Source organism: Paramacrobiotus metropolitanus, unplaced genomic scaffold (assembly GCF_019649055.1).
Source record: "Paramacrobiotus metropolitanus isolate TYO unplaced genomic scaffold, Prichtersi_v1.0 Parri_scaffold0000031, whole genome shotgun sequence".
Lineage (NCBI taxonomy): Eukaryota > Metazoa > Tardigrada > Eutardigrada > Parachela > Macrobiotidae > Paramacrobiotus > Paramacrobiotus metropolitanus.
This window is the reverse complement of record NW_026570251.1, coordinates 994,026-1,014,176: the sequence shown is the minus strand read 5'-3', so window position 1 is coordinate 1,014,176 and position 20,151 is coordinate 994,026. Positions and strand designations below refer to the sequence as shown.

At 41.7% G+C, this 20,151-nt stretch overlaps 5 protein-coding genes across 5 annotated transcripts; 4 read left to right on the top strand and 1 right to left on the bottom strand.

Moving 5' to 3' along the window:
* Positions 1–900: 900 nt before the first annotated feature.
* On the top strand, positions 901–6,176 carry LOC129588827 (mucin-2-like). Its single transcript, XM_055483220.1, has 5 exons — positions 901–1,231; positions 1,853–2,182; positions 4,402–4,743; positions 5,046–5,516; positions 5,680–6,176. Exons 1-5 carry the CDS (start codon positions 1,096–1,098, stop codon positions 6,108–6,110), a joined length of 1,710 nt encoding a protein of 569 aa, XP_055339195.1. The 5' UTR covers positions 901–1,095; the 3' UTR covers positions 6,111–6,176.
* A 1,055-nt stretch (positions 6,177–7,231) lies between these two features.
* On the top strand, positions 7,232–8,155 carry LOC129588814 (uncharacterized). The gene is made up of 2 exons (XM_055483202.1): positions 7,232–7,422; positions 7,670–8,155. Exons 1-2 carry the CDS (start codon positions 7,309–7,311, stop codon positions 7,949–7,951), a joined length of 396 nt encoding a protein of 131 aa, XP_055339177.1. The 5' UTR covers positions 7,232–7,308; the 3' UTR covers positions 7,952–8,155.
* Positions 8,156–8,948: 793 nt separating this feature from the next.
* LOC129588790 (uncharacterized) lies at positions 8,949–9,953 on the bottom strand. Its single transcript, XM_055483173.1, has 2 exons — positions 9,687–9,953; positions 8,949–9,446 (listed from the first exon to the last, which is right to left on the bottom strand). The coding sequence occupies exons 1-2, from the start codon at positions 9,819–9,821 to the stop codon at positions 9,171–9,173; spliced, it is 411 nt and encodes a 136-aa protein (XP_055339148.1). The 5' UTR covers positions 9,822–9,953; the 3' UTR covers positions 8,949–9,170.
* Positions 9,954–12,567: 2,614 nt separating this feature from the next.
* On the top strand, positions 12,568–13,977 carry LOC129588764 (uncharacterized). The gene is made up of 2 exons (XM_055483134.1): positions 12,568–12,891; positions 13,401–13,977. Exons 1-2 carry the CDS (start codon positions 12,766–12,768, stop codon positions 13,674–13,676), a joined length of 402 nt encoding a protein of 133 aa, XP_055339109.1. The 5' UTR covers positions 12,568–12,765; the 3' UTR covers positions 13,677–13,977.
* An 807-nt stretch (positions 13,978–14,784) lies between these two features.
* Positions 14,785–19,248, top strand: LOC129588759 (uncharacterized). Its single transcript, XM_055483124.1, has 4 exons — positions 14,785–14,880; positions 16,381–16,631; positions 16,811–16,960; positions 19,079–19,248. Exons 1-4 carry the CDS (start codon positions 14,870–14,872, stop codon positions 19,246–19,248), a joined length of 582 nt encoding a protein of 193 aa, XP_055339099.1. The 5' UTR covers positions 14,785–14,869.
* The last annotated feature ends 903 nt before the right edge of the window (positions 19,249–20,151 follow it).

Here is a 20,151-nt window from a genome sequence, read left to right as displayed (position 1 = left end):
CGGTAGAGCTTTCCTTTTTTATTAAATCATTATTCTTTTTAATTATTTTTTTTATTGGTGTGGCGTAAAATAAAAGCCGTGAATATATCACAGAAAGGGGCTCAGTAAACCAATTTAAAAATATGATCACCCGGTATTGCCCGCACTGAAAATAACGAAATTCGTAAATTCAACAATATGAAAAAAAAGTATATCACCGAAAGAGACTGAATTATTAAATAATATTAAATTGGTTTCTAAAATAATGAAGCACATAATAACTTAACAGCACCAAGGCAGTACATCTGTAATTTCTACTATTTATTGCAAAAATTATAAAAATCATTGGTTTTCCCGATTTTTATTGATAATCTCCTAGTAATTACTTTATAATTTCGGATGATTATTTTCGGATTTGTTTTCTTAAGTTTTTATTAATACTCTGTTGCTAACTTATTATTATTGAGTGAATGAAAATCTAAATGGATTAATAAAAATTCAGAAAAATCATTTCAGCCTATATGGATTAACGATAAAATAAAAACCTTACTGGACATTTCTGTGGTGTATTTTGTCATGTGTACAATTAATAATAATTATCTATTAATTGGTACAGAGTGCTGTATACGTTGTCCCTGTATATGATGTAGTGCCGATTACAACGAGACGACAGGATAATTAAAATTGTAAATTTTATGGGAGGTTATTGCCGTGTCAAAATAACGAAGCCGAGTCATCAGGAAAAACAAAGACAGTTAACCAATAAGTCTGAGGATATTTTTTAAGCAGTGAAAGTTGTGTGGATTAAATATGATCGTGCCCGGCAGGCTGGATACATGAATAAAACATTGACACGCCGCTGAAGAATCGCGCGCATCTTTATATATATACATTTAACAGCTGGGCGGATGTAAGAAATAAAATAAATTACACCTGATCTGTCGGATGTACAATGGACTGCCGGCAGATTAAGCGCCGACGCCCAACCGCGAAAATTACTGCGGAACATGACGGTTGTTTAACTTACGATTTCGCTCCGCGGTATATCTTGATGAAATGTTTATTTTACGCCGTGTCGCCGGGTAATTTGGGTCGAGAAATTACTGTCTGTTTGTTATGTTTGATATTCGTGATTTTTTCGGGATGCTGCCGATTACCATGGAAAAATTCTTTACTTATAAAATTTTGGGAATAATTGTTGTCGTGATGCCGGTTGTGTTATTGACTACCAGTCCAACAGTATACGGCGCAAGTACGTATTATTAGCTTTTGTTATATAATATGAATACTGTACTTAAATAACTTTAAATTATGTTTTTAACCGATATTTTACCCACACTTGAGATTCTTCAAAATTGATCTTCCGCAATCCGCATTACATATATCCCATATATAGATATGATTTTATTTTATCAAAATGAATTAATTTTCTAATTTGATAATAATAGCGATTTTCTCCGAGAACGTTTAGGGCTGTGCACGGATTTATTATTATGAGAATAAAAAAGCGCATCTCGATTTTATAAAAAAAAAACAATTTGTATTAAAAGACTTTCCACACAGAAAAGCTCACGTTGTAATTTATTTACGAGCAGACTTTAAGCACAGTATTATACGCAGTCGCTTTGCCCGTTTTGGTGCCATCGTTCTACGTTATTCACAATTTTGCAGATAATAATACGATTATATTTCCGTCAATATACCGTATGAGCCTTAATGGTTGATAAAGGGTGAAGCTCATTATGTACAACAGATTTAATTTGTTAAAGAAAATAAAATATGGAATAATTACAAATAAATCAATATGAAATTACAATAAATACCGAAAATTTCAAATAATTTCATTTAATATGTGGAATTTCCTTACGTGTAGAGAAGCCGCAGACCGCCCGTCCCCGGCAGTACGGCTACTGTCCGCCGCTGTACAACTTGCAGTGCAAGTACCACTGCTACATCAACCAAACCAGCAACTACACACTGACCTACCAGGATGCCGTGGATCTCTGCCAGTCCATCAACGCCACCATGCCCACCATCCGCTCGGCCGGGGAGCAGCGCTGTCTGGAGCGCTACCTGTCGGGGACCTGGTACAGTATCTGGCTGGGACTCAGCATCGCCGAGAACCCGAACAGTGCCGGACAACACGGCTGGCAGTGGGCCGATACGAAGGTCAAGTACGGCGGCTTCACGAAGTGGTCCATTGGTACGGTGACCTTTCTGGTATTATTCCTTAAAATGCAGACTTAAATCCTAGGTGGACACCTAAAACGGTATATACATAGATGTCCACGGGTACAGTTTGTTTTTCAACAGTTACTGTATCTTTCTTTATGAAATTTAAATTGTGTACATATGTGTTGGTCAGGTGATTTTTCGTTATACAGTATATGTAATATCGGACTTAATTTTTGATTCGTTGGTAATAATGATTGATTAATTTACTCGCATCTCCTAGCGTAAACAACAAATGCGTAGATAAATACAGCGTAGAGTTTTAACTAAAATAGCTACTTAAATCGGTTGTATCTACATTTATAAAGTTAAACTCGGAGAGAATAGATATGTAATATGTAAATCAAACACCAGTTATACATCGCAAAACTTCTATACGTATTTGTAATTATGGGTAATTTCATCGACATACTGTTGTATAACACATGTACTTATATATTGATTATTCGGATTCCATGCAGCTGGTTGGCATTTGCCGACAAAATTTAATTTCAGACTACAGAATACAGTACAGTACACTCCTGCAAACGATGCTAGCAGTCGTGAGATATTGTATAGTGCAAAGGCGCCTGCATGCCCACGATGGCACACAAAATTTGAGCGTTTGCTTAAATACGTATCGTACTTACATGTACAAATACAGTACAGCTCTATCGCACCAAGTGTGGACAGTTGCATAAAATAAATTTAAAAATAATTTTGTACGTCATTTTGTTTATTGTTTTGCACTATTCTAGTGTAGTTTTTTATTGCGGATCCAGAAACATCAAAGCCAAGGTCTTTTGATGTGCCAGTAGGGAGACCAGCGCTATTTTAGGGGAGGGGGTAGCGGTCGTTTGTTTTATGCTTATGAATGTTCCTGGAAAAGTATCACCACTTAAGATTTTTGCGTGCAGTTTTTTGGAAGTTATTGAATGATCCACAAGGTGTCCGTTACGCGCTATCAAAAGCATCATGCTAATCACTGCTTGCGGTGATCCCGGAAGAAAGTGGTTCTCCCATAGACTTCTATGGTAAAAAGGACATACCGAGAAATGCGGTTGCCTAGCACATGGAGCTGAGTGACCTCGAACTGATAACTTCCATGAATCAGTCGTGGGTCACGTTAGCTTATTTTAGAGTGTTGACAAATATCAAGAACACAGGCGAGTAGGTATAAGTGCCGGACGAATGGAAGAAAAAACCATTAAAGCGGCGACTAAAAAAAGCTAAGACTGCTGCTTAATGTTGCTGGAACGAGATGCCTCGGGCTTACTGTGCGGACGAAAAGCTTAAAAAAGACGCCCAATACCTTCTGAATGAGATTTTACCAAGAACGGGTGCTTGCGACATTCGGCGGCTGTTCGTCGAAGGCGCAAAGGAGGTCATCCCCGTATATAACGAGGCCCGCCGTAACTTTGCAAAGGTCACGCAGGCTTCATGGGATTCGATAGGTGTCCTGCATATATCGCAAGAGCCTTGGTTGCGAAACAGCCCTAACGTATTAATTTTGCTTTGCGGCATCAGTGAAATTTTTAAACAAATTTTAAGTCGGAAGATGGCAACCATAGTCAATGGGTCGAGCCAAATTTTAAAACCGGTCGGTTTTGATCTTTATATCGCAGTAAATTAGAACACGCTTTCAGCAGGGCAAACCAAAATGCAAAACATGCTAAACACATGCAGCAACCATATCAAAATAAAATAATTATAAATTTGTCGACTCCTGACCTTTAGTGATTTTTGAGAAAAAGTGTCCACACTTGGTGCGATAGAGCTGTATAAGCTTTCCAAACTTTTTTTTACTAATTTTCGGGTTAAAACTTCTACATTTCTTTTCGTTGACAAGGGGTGTGCAGTAGCAGCAGTACTCTGTACATAAAACGAGAATTTCAATTCTCAACTATTTCAAATAATCTTCATTAGTAAAATTTATTGGAAACTGTTTTAAACAACCTCTATTAATAAATTTAACCGTGATAAGTCCGTCTGTAAATCTGTATAAAATTATGCAATACGTAGTACATACAGTATTAGAAGCTTGCCGCGTTTGATGGTGTATTGGTGTATATGATAGTTATTGTTTTAGAATATCGCATATTGCTGCTACAATTACCAATAATAATTTAAGTATTTTTGTATATCAGTTATATTCCCGGTATAGAATTAAAGATCACACGTAGTCTTATCTCCCACTGCTGCCGTTAATAGGGGAACCACGGCCTAGTACGGTCAGCGACCCGCGGGAATGCGCCGAGATGAGCGCCGTGGTGGGACAGTGGCGCGCCACCGATTGCGACACTTTCCGCTACGGTGTCCTGTGCGAAACCCCCAGTCTACCCTTTCCCGATATGACAACGACCGCGGCGGCCGTTACAGAAAGCGAGCCGGAGAACCCGGAGGATGACGAAACGACCACGGTCACAACAACAGTGACAACGGCGACGACGACAAATGCTACCACAACAAGCACGACTGTGACGCCGCCAACCACGACGGAAACCAGTACAACGACCGCGGCAACCACCCCAGCCAACACCACACAGATCTCCGGTACAAAACACCTTGTCTTATTTCTAGGACAAAATGTCTCGAAAGTATCTTTCGATTTTGTAGTTATTCTTTGTGCGCCGAAAAATAAATATTTTTTTTTACACGTGTATGATTTAATACAGTGTATCAGTGAATATAGCTGTGTTATTTAAGCTGGCAATTTTTGGACGTATATTTCTCGATTAGACCTTCGGAAAATTTTAACCGGCAAAGTTCTCCTTCCACAATAATTGTTACAGTTCAAACTGCGCGCACGAGAATCGGTGAAAATAATAATTTTGATTATATTGGTAATTCCTTAGGTAACACAACTGCGATGACGTCACTGCAATTCACCGACAATCCCAACGTCAAGGGCAACGTGTCGGCCATGTTCACCGACGCCATCCTGGACTTTATCACCAGCGCCCTCATGTTCACACACCGGAAGCCCAACTCCACTACCAAACATAACGTGCAACACAGCCAAAACGTCTCGGTCATCATCAACAACTCGACGGATTTCAACGCAACGCTGACCGAATCCACCACGACACCGATTCTTAGTTTAAACAAGGCAGTGGACATTTCCACAGTTGCGACAACAGTGTCAACCACGGCACGGGCGGCGACGAGCGATGGATTCGTGCTACCAACGGATCTCCCGGTGTTCGACACGAATGCAAAACCGACAATGGTGACAACGACAGCGGCACCAAGTGTGTCGTCGGTGTCGCAAAATTTGTCTCCAAATGTGTCGCCAACATCGTCAAGTTTCTCACAACTGTCGCCAGGTTCGTGAACTTTTTCACTGGTATTGCTAGATTTCCCAGCATCCTCTTTGTCACCAATGTCGTAAAAGTTTGTCACCAGTGTCGCTAATATTGTTTTCAAATTCGCCGCCATTACTAATTTGCCGATTTTGTCACCAATGTCGTAAAATTTGAATGTCGTCAGGTTCGCCGACTTTGTCACCAATGTCACCCAGCGTCCAGTGCTTCACCATGGACCGTTTCACCCTGGAATGCCGACGCGGCCACCTCAACATCAGCGAGACCAACATGGAACTGATCAGCGCCACCACGGCGGTGTACAACGGCGACAACAGTTTCGACTGCCGCACGGTCCAGTTCAATCTGCACCGCTGGATCCTGGAGCAGTTGGGCGTACGGGAGCGGCGCTCCATGAACGACATGGTGCGCATCGTGTGCAGTCGCGGCAGCTTCGACGTCAGCGATCAACGTCCGGGACTGTCCGACACGACGTCCATCGAGTTCGCCACCAATCTGTCGGCCAAGTGTATGACGTACTTTACGGCATTTATCGAGTACATGATTCGTGTGTACCGGTCACTACAGGACGCCGAGAAAAAAGATGGCGAGCAGTGAATTTTTAAAAACTGTTTTTGCTTTATTTTGCGTGCCAGTATTGTACACATAAATACGATTGTTAAAATAATTATAAAGATTTACTGATTTTCTGATAAACTGAGGAAATTCGGTGGTGTGAAAATCCCGTGATTTGCAGCACTGTGGTGAACGGTTCAAATAAACGTATCCGAATCTACAGTTTTTACAACACATTTTAATGTTATCATAAGCTTATGTACCTTAATAGACGCATATTGCATACTTTAAATTATTTTTGGATGAACCTATTCGATTACTATTAAATATTGGTTAATTTCCCTCTACACTAATTTCCTTTGTTTATCGAAATTTCCTTTGTGCTTGTACAGAATGATCATTCTGTACAAGCACAAAGGAAATTTCGAACTATGTTTCATGAAACATAGTTCACAATACTGTACATAATACGTTGCACTAAAGCACAGGTGAATTCTGACGATGAAATAAATTTTAACAATTTATTTTTTGCTGTTTATTTGTGTTGTGGTATCCGATACCGTATGTATACTTTATGCAATCTCGGTAGTTTTATCTGTCTTATTGCATGTTGAAGAAAACAATACGGCAGACTTGCGTGAGCGCTGCATGACAAAATGTTACCGATGAGCGGTAATAAAAAATCACGCGGATATGACGTACATTAGAAAAACCAGCGCTAATAAAAAAATGATCAACATCCCGCGGGCAAACGTATCTCGTCAACAGACACTGCCGATCATGGTATCATCACGCAATTTCCCACCACAAACGGTTTGTTTACTAGCTCACCGATGGAGGGTGCCTAGATCGACCGGTAAAATTTTCGTAACACACTGCCACATAGTTTTTTACGAGAATTATGGAAAACAAATAATCTGATTGGTCGGTTATTTTTCCATGCATTTTTGTCCCTCAACCGTACAGTTTAAGCTTAATACGGTAAAGATGCAACAGAGTACGTACAAACTGACACTGTTCCGCTGGAAGTGGGAAGGATTCCGTGCGTATTACGTGGTAACTGGAAGAAAAACAAAGTAATAAATTTGATGTTTATCAGCAAAAAAATTCACCTTGCGTGAGCTCAAGGAGAGACGTCAGAGCGGTATAAAAAGCAGGGGAACACGGAACACTGTATCTTTCCCATAACTTCTCCAACTTTCTTATCAAGCTGAATCAAATTTTCCTTAGTAAATTTTAAATGTCAACCATGTCGCCTGTAACGGTTTGTCTGCTTGTATTAACAGCCGTCACCGCTGCTACCGCCATTGCCGCTAATAACGACGCGGCTCTGGGCGAAACATACTCCGTTAACGTAGGTTACCAATGTTCTAGCGTGTGCGGCTGTCTTTTTTACTCTGGTTACTAGCGGTCACCTTCTGGTAAGCGATGGCTACAGCGGGTCACCAACGGTTTCACTTAGTATTGATACTCGATACTGCACCCATAACTACGCACTTTAAATTTCGCTACAGCCTTTTAATAACGGCATAGAGACCCAGTTATATGCGATTATCTGAAGTTAACCAGCCACGAATTGTGACCTTTCTCGTTGTTTTCAGGCCAATCAGCTGCTGTTACGCGTTCGCTCCCTGATCGACCGCTCCCCGGTGTCCCGCGTGAAACGTTACGCTTCGACCGATTGCAAGGAGATCATGGTGTTGGCGGTGGCGGCCTTCAAGCCGTGCAAGAGCCTGGTGGATGCCGGTTACACGAGCAGTAAGTGCCGCTCCAACCGCTACACGGTCTACGAAGGACTGGCCGCCTGCCTGGACGAGACCAGCGGGGACGATCGGGATTTCCTCTTAACCATCTACCGTGCATGGAGAAATCTCGATCTGTAAAAAAACACGCCACAAGGTCCATCGTCGGCGCAGCTAGCCATTAGTTACTGTACATAATTTCTGTAGTGTTCATACATGTAATTGTACGAGCTCGTATCGCTTGTCAGCCGTTTTTTGGGCGTTCATAATCAAGTGCTGTAATTCAGTGTATCACTGAGTCTTTATCTTGTCTTGCTTTTTGTGCAATAAACTGGTAATCTTTAACTCGACGGAACCGCTGATTTCCTTCGATTACGAACACGTAACAGTAACCGGCATATTAGCATTCATCGGGTCTCACAGCACGGTTTCGCGATAGAAAAGTTTTTTGTTCATAATTCCCCTTCAGTTTTCCTACCGCTTAAACGCTTCACGCTGTGAAAAACTACCGGCATCGTTTACCGGCATCGTTTACGCTTTTACGAAAATACCGGCATCGTTTACGAAAATACCGGCATCGTTTACGCTTTTTACAAGACGTAATGATGATAAACATGCCCGAAGGCGAAGTATATTGCTCGATGTGTATATTGCTCAGGTTTCACGCTTGCCGCTACTCTGCAGCTGCTGTTTGCTTTTTGTTCACATCTAGGCAAAAGACAGTCAAGACAAAAACGTCCAATAAAACCTGCCAATATTAAATTGTGGCGGCACAGTGTTTTAGTTGGCACACGAGCGACGGAGACTCACGCGATATCATCCTCAAGGCGATGCGTGATCGCATCTGATCTGATAACCAGGCACGCCGCTAAATACACTGTACCTGATTACTCACAAAACACCCATTAAAACGGTTTTCTATTGAAGTGTTTAACAAGTTAAAAATTAGGAAGTTTATACCAAATAAACTGTACCAGTAAAATGTAGGAACAGAAGCAGTATGCGCTTCATTTTAACGCATGCGCAAAGAAGCGCTTCTCTTTTCGAACCAAGATTTTTTACGCGCTTTGGTTATATGTTCTTGTCACGTTTCTTAATTTAATTACTGGATTTTTTAATAGTGAACCGACAGGTTGAATTCAGTTGTTAAATTTTTTTATTGTTGAGGAATATTGGGAGACTGTATATTCTGTCCGTTCCAGTTATTCATCACCCCAGAAACAACCGTCACTCGTGACAGCTAAATAAACACCATACACCACGCGAACCTAATTAAGCGCTACATGATAAATCTTTGTACGTTATTGCCGACAAAAACCGCCACCAGTGAGTATGCTGTATTTGCGGATGCCGGCAGCATTTACAAGTCCAGGCTCTTCCAGGCTTCGTAGACGGTGAAGAGGTTGCTGCGGTCGGTTCCGCTGACGTCATCCAGACAGGCCGCCAGTCCCACGTACACGTAGCCACGCGTCTCGCGGCATTTGCTGCTGGTGTAACCGGCCATTACGATGCGGTAGCAGGGCTTGTACGCCACAACGGACGCCGAGATGATGTCGCGGCAGTCGGACGAGGCGTAGCGCTTGACACGGTCGCTGCGGGCGTGATCCAGTAACGAGTTGACTTGTGTGTTCACATTCTACACAAATCAATTTATTACACAAATGAAACGAACGTTACCACGGTTACATGCGTCGAGACTGCTGTTACCGCTGCTGATAGATTATCTATAGGTTACGGTACGTAAACTGCATTAGCAACCGCTAGCTTTACCTTTGGAATACAAAAAGGTTACGAGCCTTAGATTGCACTGGTGGCATCCAACATCACGATACGCTTACGTTGTTGTTGTGTTTGCCATACAACTGACTTTGCTTACCGTCAGCGCGTCACCGACATTGAATGGGTCATCACTTGGTGCTCCGCCTGTTAAGCTGCTCCATGGGGATTGTGCGGCATTTGTCGCCAGCAGGAAACTACCGGTTAATGCGACAAAGAAGAGTACGCTCGACATTGTAATACCGTTGCGTTTAAAAGTGAAACACTGGAAAAGTTTGTTGCTGTTTGTATTTGAACGAACTACTGAAAAAACTTAGGACTAATGTTCCTTTATATATACAAAACATTCGCCCTTGACACGTAAAAAGGTCAAGGTGGTCGTAAATCACCCCTTACCGAAAAAAGCGGTCGACCAAAATAAAGACCAAGACGCCGTGCATGTTCCATTGCGCACACGTTCCTTGGAAAAAAACATATACGACGAAATCAAATGCTCATAAATTCCACAGGTGACATACGTAATTAATCATGATTACCAGGTTGATGCAACCCATCAGCGAATTATCATCAGCCATGATTCACACGTGTACATCCACAAAAAAAACACAGTTTGTATGCAGTTGGTGTAAAAAAGTCGGTTTGTCGCTGCCGGGCATTTATTGCATCGAGCACACGGAAATTACATCATTTCGCAGCTGTCTGGAATTACCGGATATCCAGACAAGCATAATACAATTAATGTGACAGCCTGTCGCCGCCTTACAGACAGATCCGCACAGGCCGCTCATTTCGATGGCGTTTTGACGTCATTTGCTGGAAAATTTGCAGAAGTGGCATGTTTAATGTTTGGCGTTGGGCCTGTTTATTTAGGAACCATTTGGCCTTCCTTTCATTCAATTAATTTAAGAGTTTTTCCGTTATAAAGAAAAGATGACACTTTTCTTCGCTATCACCTATTCGATTCTATACCTAACAGGTTAATCTATTTTAATTACTGTGAAGACAAGACCTCAGGGCACTTGAGAGTCTGGTCAGTTGGAGAACAACCTCAGCAACAACAAAGCAAAAAGTGTAATGACGTACACGCAGAGAAAAAACTATTCCTAAAACTATTACAAGCTATTCTTACAGTGCACAGTAATTTAAATAGAGCGAAAGGTGACTTGTTGGGGATCGCCGAATTGGAGGCTAACGCGCTTATTTTTCTAAATCCCATAATCGATGTTATGCTTGACGCTTCGTAACTGACTGTCCTACTTCAAATTCAGTTGAATTGCAACACTGTGTTCTTCGCTACTTCACTGCACTACTTAAACGATAAATTCGATTTTGGTTTAATCAAATCACCGGGAGAATTTTTGTGGTGTTAGCAACAAAAGTGTATTGTACACTTGTCGTATTGGTCATGCTAACCAGTCAAATACTGGTTACATTTACTCACATACGCTTTTGTATTCTTCTAGACCATTTTTACAATACAACAATTACAGAAGCACAAAAACAAATACAAATACAACGTAGAAAGTGAATTGCGCCCGAAAAATTTACTAGGATGCTGTTGCGTACAATAAAGGTTCATTTCTTCGCAATGAAAACCTTTTCTTGTTGCTCTTCTTGTTGACGGCGAAGAGATTGCTGCGGTCGGTGCCGGTGACTTCAACCAGACAGGCCGCCAGTTCTACGTACACGTAGCCGCGCGTCTCCCGGCATTTGCTGCTTGTTGTAACCGGCCATTACGATGCGGTAGCAGGGCTTGTACGCCACGATGGACGCCGAGATGATGTCGCGGCAGTTTGAGGAGGCGTAGCGCTTGACACGGTCGCTGCGGGCGTGATCCCGTAGCGAGTTGACTTGAGTGTTCTTAGTCTAAACAAATCAATGTTAAGTTGTTTACGCGTATCACGCCTGCGCAACAACGAAGCGATTGTGGTTGCATGCGTCGGGACTGTTGTAACCGTTGCATACTTAATCAAAAATATTAGAAAGGCTTTCTGCCTTCGTAGCAGCACTCATTACCGTTAGATTACCAGGTTGCTGGCCTTAGATCTGCAATGATCTGACAGCATTGACCGTTACGTTACGCCTACGGTGCCATAGCGGTTGCAATTTAATCCACGCTGCTTACCGTCTGTGAGTCGCCGACATTGAAAGGGTCATCACTTGGTGTTCCGCCCGTCAAACTGCTCCACGGAGACTGCTGTGCGCCAGTGGTAGCCAGAAGAAGGCGCCGGTAAATGCGACAAAGAACGGTGTGGTTAACATTGTGATACCGTTGCGTCGAAGCGTAATACACTAGGTACACTTATATCCCTGCTTGTGTTTGCACGATTCTGGATAAACACCGGATGAACTTATATACGGTATAAAAAAATTTGACCTTGAAACGTGCAAAGATCTAGGTGGTCGTAAATCACCTGATACCGAAAAAAACCTGCCCAACGAGTAGCCGTATTGCAAGCTCCATCCCAAAAACAACAGACAATCAGGTAATCATCTGCTTCTTTCGAACACGTTCCTTGGAAAAACACATACGATGAAATCAGATTTTCTCATATTCATATAAGATTCACATGCGACATACGCAATTAATCACGAATACCAGGTTGATGCAACCCATCAGCGAATCATCATCTGCCATAATTTACACGTGTACATCCATAAAAAAGAACACAGTTTGTGTGCAGCTGGTGTAAAAAAGCCAGTTTCTCGCTGCCGGGCGTTTGTTGCAGCAAGCACAAGGAAATTACATCATTTCGCAGTCTGGATTTACCGGATATCCAGACACTTATGACAAAATGTGACAAGCCTGGCACCGCCTTAAATCCGCGTTGGTCGCTCAGTGGGACTGGCGCTCTGACGTCATTTCTACATTGGAATAATTAATCTTGTTTTTATTGCTGTTCCGACAATCGTTTGCCGGCTCTTTCTGGAAGCGTCCCGCGCATCGACAGTTTGCGCAGGTGTCACGTTCAATATCCGGTTTTTTTGCGCCGTGTGATTTGTGGAGCAATGGGCAATTTGACATTCGTATTCGGCTACATAATTTGAGCGTTGTACCTATATAAATTATAAACACCAACCATATAGTTGCTCGTAATCACCTTCCATTCCTGCACTTTTTAACAAGTAAAGCTATCTCGACTTTTGGCGCAATCCTATCGTCAGGCGAAATTATAGCAATGGCTAGTAAAACTGTTTTGTTTGTAACATTGGCCGGCAGTTTTCTGCTGGTTTCCTCGGCTTCGCTGAATCTCTCAGGTGGTGAAACGGTCGCGGATCCGTTCTCCGTCGGGGACACTTTAACGGTAAGCAAAACAGACGCGATTAACTTGCAGACTGGCGATATTAATGAACTTTTGCATTGGTTACCATACAACAAAAGTGTTCCGCTTTTGTAAGCCTGTTTTATAACAGGAGCAGAAACAGTAATGTATCAAGTGTGAAAGCAGAATTACTTTTTTGTATTGCTCCTAGGATTGCGGGTGTCAATTTCTATTCCGCACTATAAGAAACACTTTCTACTTTGTATTCCATTAAAAAAAGCTAATACAAGGTACAACATTCAAAAGGTGAAAACTTTATTAAATTATTCGTGCAGTTAAAAATCCATAACAGTATTTGCTACAACGATATTGAACAAAGAGTTGTAATCACGGTTACGTAAACAAAGAGAGGTGACAGCAGTCAACAACTGTATTTTCATTCTTTTCACTAACCGGTTTCCACTGGTTTTTGCCGTGCATTGTACAACAAGTGCATTAGCTGGCGAGCAGCTGCAAAATACAGGCGGTGTTATAATTTTGTGTCTGTTTAGAATTTGGAGACTCAAGTCAACGCGATGATGGATCGCGCCCGCACCCAGCGCGACAAGCGCTACGCTTCCGACGACTGCAGCGCCCTCATCGACGCCTCGGCGGTCGCGTACAACTCCTGCGCCCGCATCGTGAGAGCCGGTTACACCAGCCGCAGCTGCCGGGAGACGCGCCTCAACGTGTACATCGTTCTGGGGGCCTGCCTGCGCGAGGTCACCGGCGTGGATCGCGAGAATGTCTTCACCATCTACGGCGCCTGGAAGCGGTTGGATCTGTGAGATGGCGAAGCGGATGTCCGGCTGATTCCTCCTTCTGGTCAGCGGAACACAGTACGATGTTCTTTCATGAATTCATATATGCGAATGCTCAGAAAAGCTGCGATCTTTAGTGCTTTACCATATTACGACCTGTGTCGAATCATGTCTGAAAGTTTACTTTTAGTTTGGTTGTGGTTTTTTTTCTGGTAGTTTCTGGCAGCTTAAATGTTGCGCATGGATGACATTTTTTTATCTCATGGTGTTCGAAAAAAATGGGTCCTTGGTTATTTTGCGTTTGAAGAATACTAAAAAGTGGTGTTTGCTCGATTCCAGTTACCGTAATCATAGCCGTATTGGTGACCTTACATTCTTCCAATCCATACAGCTAGAAGCATTCTTGAAGCGCAGAATAACAAATATGAACATGCGCACAGAATACGTAGCGCCGTTAAATGATGTGCTTTATTAACAAGCCTGATTAATCATACATACGCGGAAACCGAGACGGTTATCAGTGATAATTTCATGATACCATTTCTGTGATATTTTTCAGAAATATTTTCCGGGTTATGATTAATACCGGCTCGCTTGAGATAATGTCGGTGCTATAAGTTTCCTTGAATGTACAAAGCGAATAGAACACCAAATGGAAACAGTTTGACCATGTAATATCGGGAACATGTAACACTGTTTACACCGGTGACTGCGCCGCCCACATCGCCACGGTGGTCCGCGTCGTTGTGGCGGCAACCGCAGTATGACGCCCATGTAACACAGGAAGGATTAATGTGATACTGAAGCAAAGCCACATTTCCGGGAGCTTAAATTACTGTCTTGTTTATTTATTTAACTGTTGAAGACCACACATCACAAACTCACAGCATGCTCTCGATGCCGAAACCACGGAAATCCTTTTTATTAATCTTAAATAAGTGGTAGACTTTATAAGGTCACAAGTCACAGCGCGATCTGGACGGCAAATGTACTGTTTTATTTATCTAGTTTCATTTATTTATCATACTGTGAAAATGCCTTTCAAAGCATGGTTTAAGCGCTGATATTTTCTCCGTGACGATTTCTCCGGATGTCCCCATGACGATTTCTCCGTCGCGGCCGGGACACTGCGCTACAGCACTTTTCCCACCGGCAACTGTACCGTTCACATCGCCACGAAGCTTCGAGGCGGCAAGTGTCGAGCGACACCAACGTGGTATATGAATATCAGGTCAGTACTAGTACTCGTAGTATAGTACTCGCTCCCCTCTATTACACTTTAAAGGATTTGGCCCACTACATACCGGTAGGACCAAATTCGTGTACAGAGGGACTTTCGCTGTCACCAGACATCCAGGGGAACATCCAGGGGAACTACATCCAGGGGAACATCCAGGGGGGGATACATCCAGGGGAACACCCAGGGGGGATACATCCAGGGGAACTTTCGCTGTCGCTCACAAATACGTTTTTGTACTGCTTTGTGATATTTTGTAGGCAAAGGATTTGTATATGTAGGCATGGAATCCTTTCGCGCGCGCACATCCGGTTGAAAAGCTATGGGTGAATCAAAATTCCAATAAGTTTAAATGTATTCGGGTGTACCAAACGTCTCATTATAAACCGATCTTCTTCAAATTTTGCACGTAAATTCGCATTAGTTAAAGATCGTCTTTGCACCAAACCACAGTTACACAACCTTTTTCAAAAGCTTTAAAATGATTTAAAAAATTTGTAAAATTCATTTAAAGTTTGAAAAAGGTTATGTAACTTTGGTTTGGTGCAGAGACGATTTTTAACTAATGTGAATCCTTTTAAGTAATGTGAATTTACGTGCAAAATTTGAAGAAGATCGGTTCATAATGAGAAGTTTGGTGCACCTAAATGCATTTAAACTTTTTGGAATTGTGACTTTTTGGAAACACCCAGAACTTTCCAACCGAATATTGCGCGCGCAAATGGATTTCACGCCCACGTGTACAAATCCTTTGGCTACAAGGTATCATAAAGCAATGGAAAACGTGTTTATGAGTGGGCGAAGCGATTTTTCACCTTTAACTTTTATTATGCAATTATCGATACCAGGAGTGCAACCGCGCCTCCAAGTTTGTTGTTCTAATTGCTGTAGCTTACTAGTCATCCTACCACCATTGAATGGGTCTTTTTCTGACGAGCATGATTTTAGAAACTTCGTTTCCGTTAAAATATTTTACTCCACTGTAGCATAACAACTCCAACATTTAGCTGCATAGGTTTGGCTTGACATTTTCCATCTCCTATCAAAATTTAACGGGTGGTAATGGTTAGTGGGCACGCATTCAGGCCACCTGAGCCGCAAATGCCGGGAGTAACTAACCCTAACGATCGGAGGCAAAACAGGATGAACACTACTTCTAGCCAAAATATCCAGGAGTTACCTAGAGCGTTTAAGTTGTCCGTCCAGCGTGAAAAGCTGACCACGCAGTCACGTCGTGAGCAGTAGCGAGTGCGTACATCTAATATGGCCCTTAGATCGGGGTAACGATGAGCAGTGACTCCCCATTTCCTTGACGGAAATTCGTCGATCTGGTGACCATCAACGCAGTGTAGTCCTTATATAATAGTTTTGGTCACGCCACATACCAAAACGTACCCGCCAGGTATTTGGAACCGGCACTGTAGATAGGTTTTACCGTGATAGAACGGTTAAAGAAGTTGTAGAAAGTTCAAAATTATCTGTACGGATTCACAGGAAATCGAACATCCCCGATGGCGCCGCACTGTACATCCTCCGGACGGACAACGGCACGCATTGGACGACGGTAAAGATCATCGCCGGCGGGCGTAGTGCAGGCAATTCTTATCCCCCTTCTGTGGCCCAGCTGAAAGCAGGTGCCATCTCCTTAACGACACAGCTGAGAATTGTGTACATTGGCGATGGGATTCACCGTGCAACGAATTCCAGTCATTATGAACTGGAGATCGAGTATACCGTACTGAACGGTATGCTGCTTTTTAACAAGGGAAGAGGACTTTTGTAACGGATGGTTGAGCTGATTTATACAGAACTGGTACCATCTGCTGGGCTTTATCCTTTAAATTTTAACGATGCAAGAAGCGAGTTTTTCCGTATCTAAGGCCGGTACCCCTAATTCTCCTAGTTGTCCCTGTTTTCTATACAGATATCGATGGTTTATTTAAAGTATGGTGTGAAGCGTTGGGTGCTCATATTTACCGGGATATCGCCTGCGAAGACAGGACTCGCCTCACATGGCCCAGTGATTACTATGACACTGTCAATCGGAATCCAGCCACTGGCTTTGGTACTTGCGGTACGAGATGTATTTACTACGGCACTCCCTTGCATTTAGCAAATTACACTTTCTTTTTATGACAATAAGGGGTTTCCGATTTCCGCAACAGCTTTATACGCGTCCGATAATCTGCTTACCCACGTCAAAAAGTTTTTTCTGAATTATATCAAAATACTACAACATATCGGTAGTCTGTCACAACGTATACCGACGGCAATATTTGGGCAGCCGTTTAGAAACCAGATTTTATATCAGTACAAATTTATATCGAAGTTACACCTTTTTGCTAAACTTTCATAAAAGCTTGCTCGTCGATTGGCATAAAAAAATTGTCTCAACAAAGAAATGCCAAAAAATTATTTCAATTTATGTATCGCAATCACTGCGCGCGAAACGTTCGTCCGGTACTCAGGTATAGCCTAAAAAAAGTGTAGTTTTAGCGCAAAAACAAATGTCGGTCGACCGACATAAATTACCAGACCTTGCAGAAATAATCGTACTTATAACTGCAATTTTTTTAAAAGACATATTACTGTAGACTTCGCTTTTGAATGCATCGCGAACAAAATGTTTAGCGTAAAAACGCCCGCGCGTTGACAATAAAACTGTTGCTACAAAGTACAGTCAATGAAAGCTTCTGTTTTGCCTCCTCTGATTGGTCAAGCGGCAGCTTCGGTGTTCACAGCACGTTCACGTTCAGCGCCGTTGTGCCGTCTCTGCTTCTGAAAACTAACTTTGAAATTCACAAGTTTTTGCTTTCTAAAAGCCATAATTTTTAATTACGATTCTGCATAACCATTTCCAAGTTTTCTGTTATATGGCTGTCGACAGCCAGATTTGTTTTCAGCATTTCCGTAAACAGTAATAGTGCTGGCATTCTGTATCGTAAAGCTGCCAGACGCAGCACGTCTGTGGAAGTACGCGCAAGAGCGCGTTCCCGTCTGCGATGCTGCGAAGACCCACGAGTTTTGTACTGATTCTACGGTAAGAACTTCAATGAAACCTCGAAAGATAAACTACGGACTAATAGAAATCTGTTTGTGTCAATGTTTTCAGGTCGTTAGAATATGTCGCACAAGGGGAACATTGTGCATGACGACATGCAGTAAAACAGAAGGTACACGTTTGATAAATGATCGTCAAAAGCCTGCATTTTAGTGGTGCTTTTTATTTAAGATGAATTACTTCACAAAACAAATGGCTCGTTTAATCGCCAATACTAGAGCAAAATACAGTCTTTATTTGCTTAAGACGAATTTTTAGCTGCATGTCGACATGCAAGCGTTTAAATAATACAAGGTTTCTAATATAAGGTAAACAAAAATTTTCTTTGTATAGCAAATAAAACTTTTATCTGCGCATGACTTCAAGCTCGTATTTCTGTTCTTTTAATTTTCGAAAAAATAAACCACAGAAATCATAAGATTTGTTGCTTGCAGTTTGACTGGTAATAAAAATAATGATAATGTTAGAAACGTTTCCTTTTTCAAAAAATTTTGAATGAATAAACATGATTTTAGTTTTAAAGTTTCTTTTGATCATTTAACTGAATGTTTTGTTTGCAACAATAATTTAAATTTTTAATTTTTTTAAATGCAGTTGCATCTCAACATGCATGCGTTGCACAGAAAAAATCAGACGATTAGCCAGAAAAAAATACTGTCGAGTACAGGACTTGTCGTGTCACTTGACCGTAGTGGAATGCATATCCAGAGATATCTAAACTATCTGTGGTTAAAATGCGCTGAATAAATTTTTTGCAGGATCAATGAATGAAGGCTCTGTTTCGTCGGTTTCCGGAAAGCAGTATCGCCGTGAAACGCATGGATGTCGACATCCAAAATTTACAACTGAATACCACATGTTACCTTTTATTGATTTTATGCTGAACTGCTAAAAGCGTATTTTTTCATGAAATAATTGAATAAGCGTGTAATTTAAAAAAAAGAAGGTCGCTTTTATATACCTGAATAAATATATTTTACATCGATTACTCATATCGAAATCGGTCATTTTAGTATAAATCTAAGGGTTATTACATGGCCTATAATATCTACATGTGATTCAAAAGCTACCATTAAACTATATCAGAATTATGACGAGGGTTATATTCAACAGATTTGTGAACATTTCTAGAATGGAGCAGTAGCGAAATCATCGGCACCGTCATCGGCTGCATTATTGGCCTGATAATTTTCGGCACTGGCGGTGTAATCTGGTACAATAGAAAGGGCCGTTTCCTCTGCCGATCCCAAAAGCGAAAACGCGATATTATGGCCAGCATTGTTGTTTCTACCATATATTAGAGATCCTTTTATTTTGTGTGGATTAATGTTGAGGAGTACATACAACTATGACTGCTGTCGCGTGTATTAAGAAGCAACGTTTCACATTCTGGCAAGCTTGAACCACAATTGTGAACCCTGAAATGCCAGTATTACAGGATCCCCCTGTAATTTCTCCCGAGCGTTTCCGTCAGTTTTCCCTTACAGCGTGAAATGTAGTATGTACTCTGACACGTTTTACATATTAAATCATTATGACAAAAAAAATAAATCGAACGAAGAGTAAACTGTAGAAATCTGGCGCGACGGGGTAGAATGGGACGACCGATGCTTATAATTAGATTTTACGCGGAACCAGAGGTGTCTGTTGTTTAATTGTCCAGGATTTTGCCTCTGTGGTGTTTTCACAATTATTTTAGAAATAATGCTGCTGCGGCAAAATAAAACAATACAATACGCGGCCATTTGCAAGCTTACCTATTTCTCTTGATATTAAACTGATGCATGTATTATACGGCATTTAAATATGGGGATCGTGTGCGTAGTAGAGATGCACCGGCAGTGCGGTTAGACCACGAGGCTCGGCCGTCATCAGTACTCTCATAGCATATAGGCCACAAGCGGCCAAGCGGCCCGCGCTCAAGCTCTGACTCTGACTCAGACTCTGACCGCTCAAACTCTGACTCTGACTAATCAAAGTCTGACTCTGACTGTCCAAACTCTGACTCTGACTGAATAACCTAACCTAAGAATAACCTAAGAAACCTAAGAAAACTAAGAAACCTAAGAAACCTAAGAAACTTAAGAAACCTAAGAAACCTAAGAATAACCTAAGAATAACCTAAGAAACCTAAGAAACCTAAGAAACCTAAGAAACCTAAGAAACCTTAGAAACCTAAGAAACCTATTAAGAAACCTAAGAAA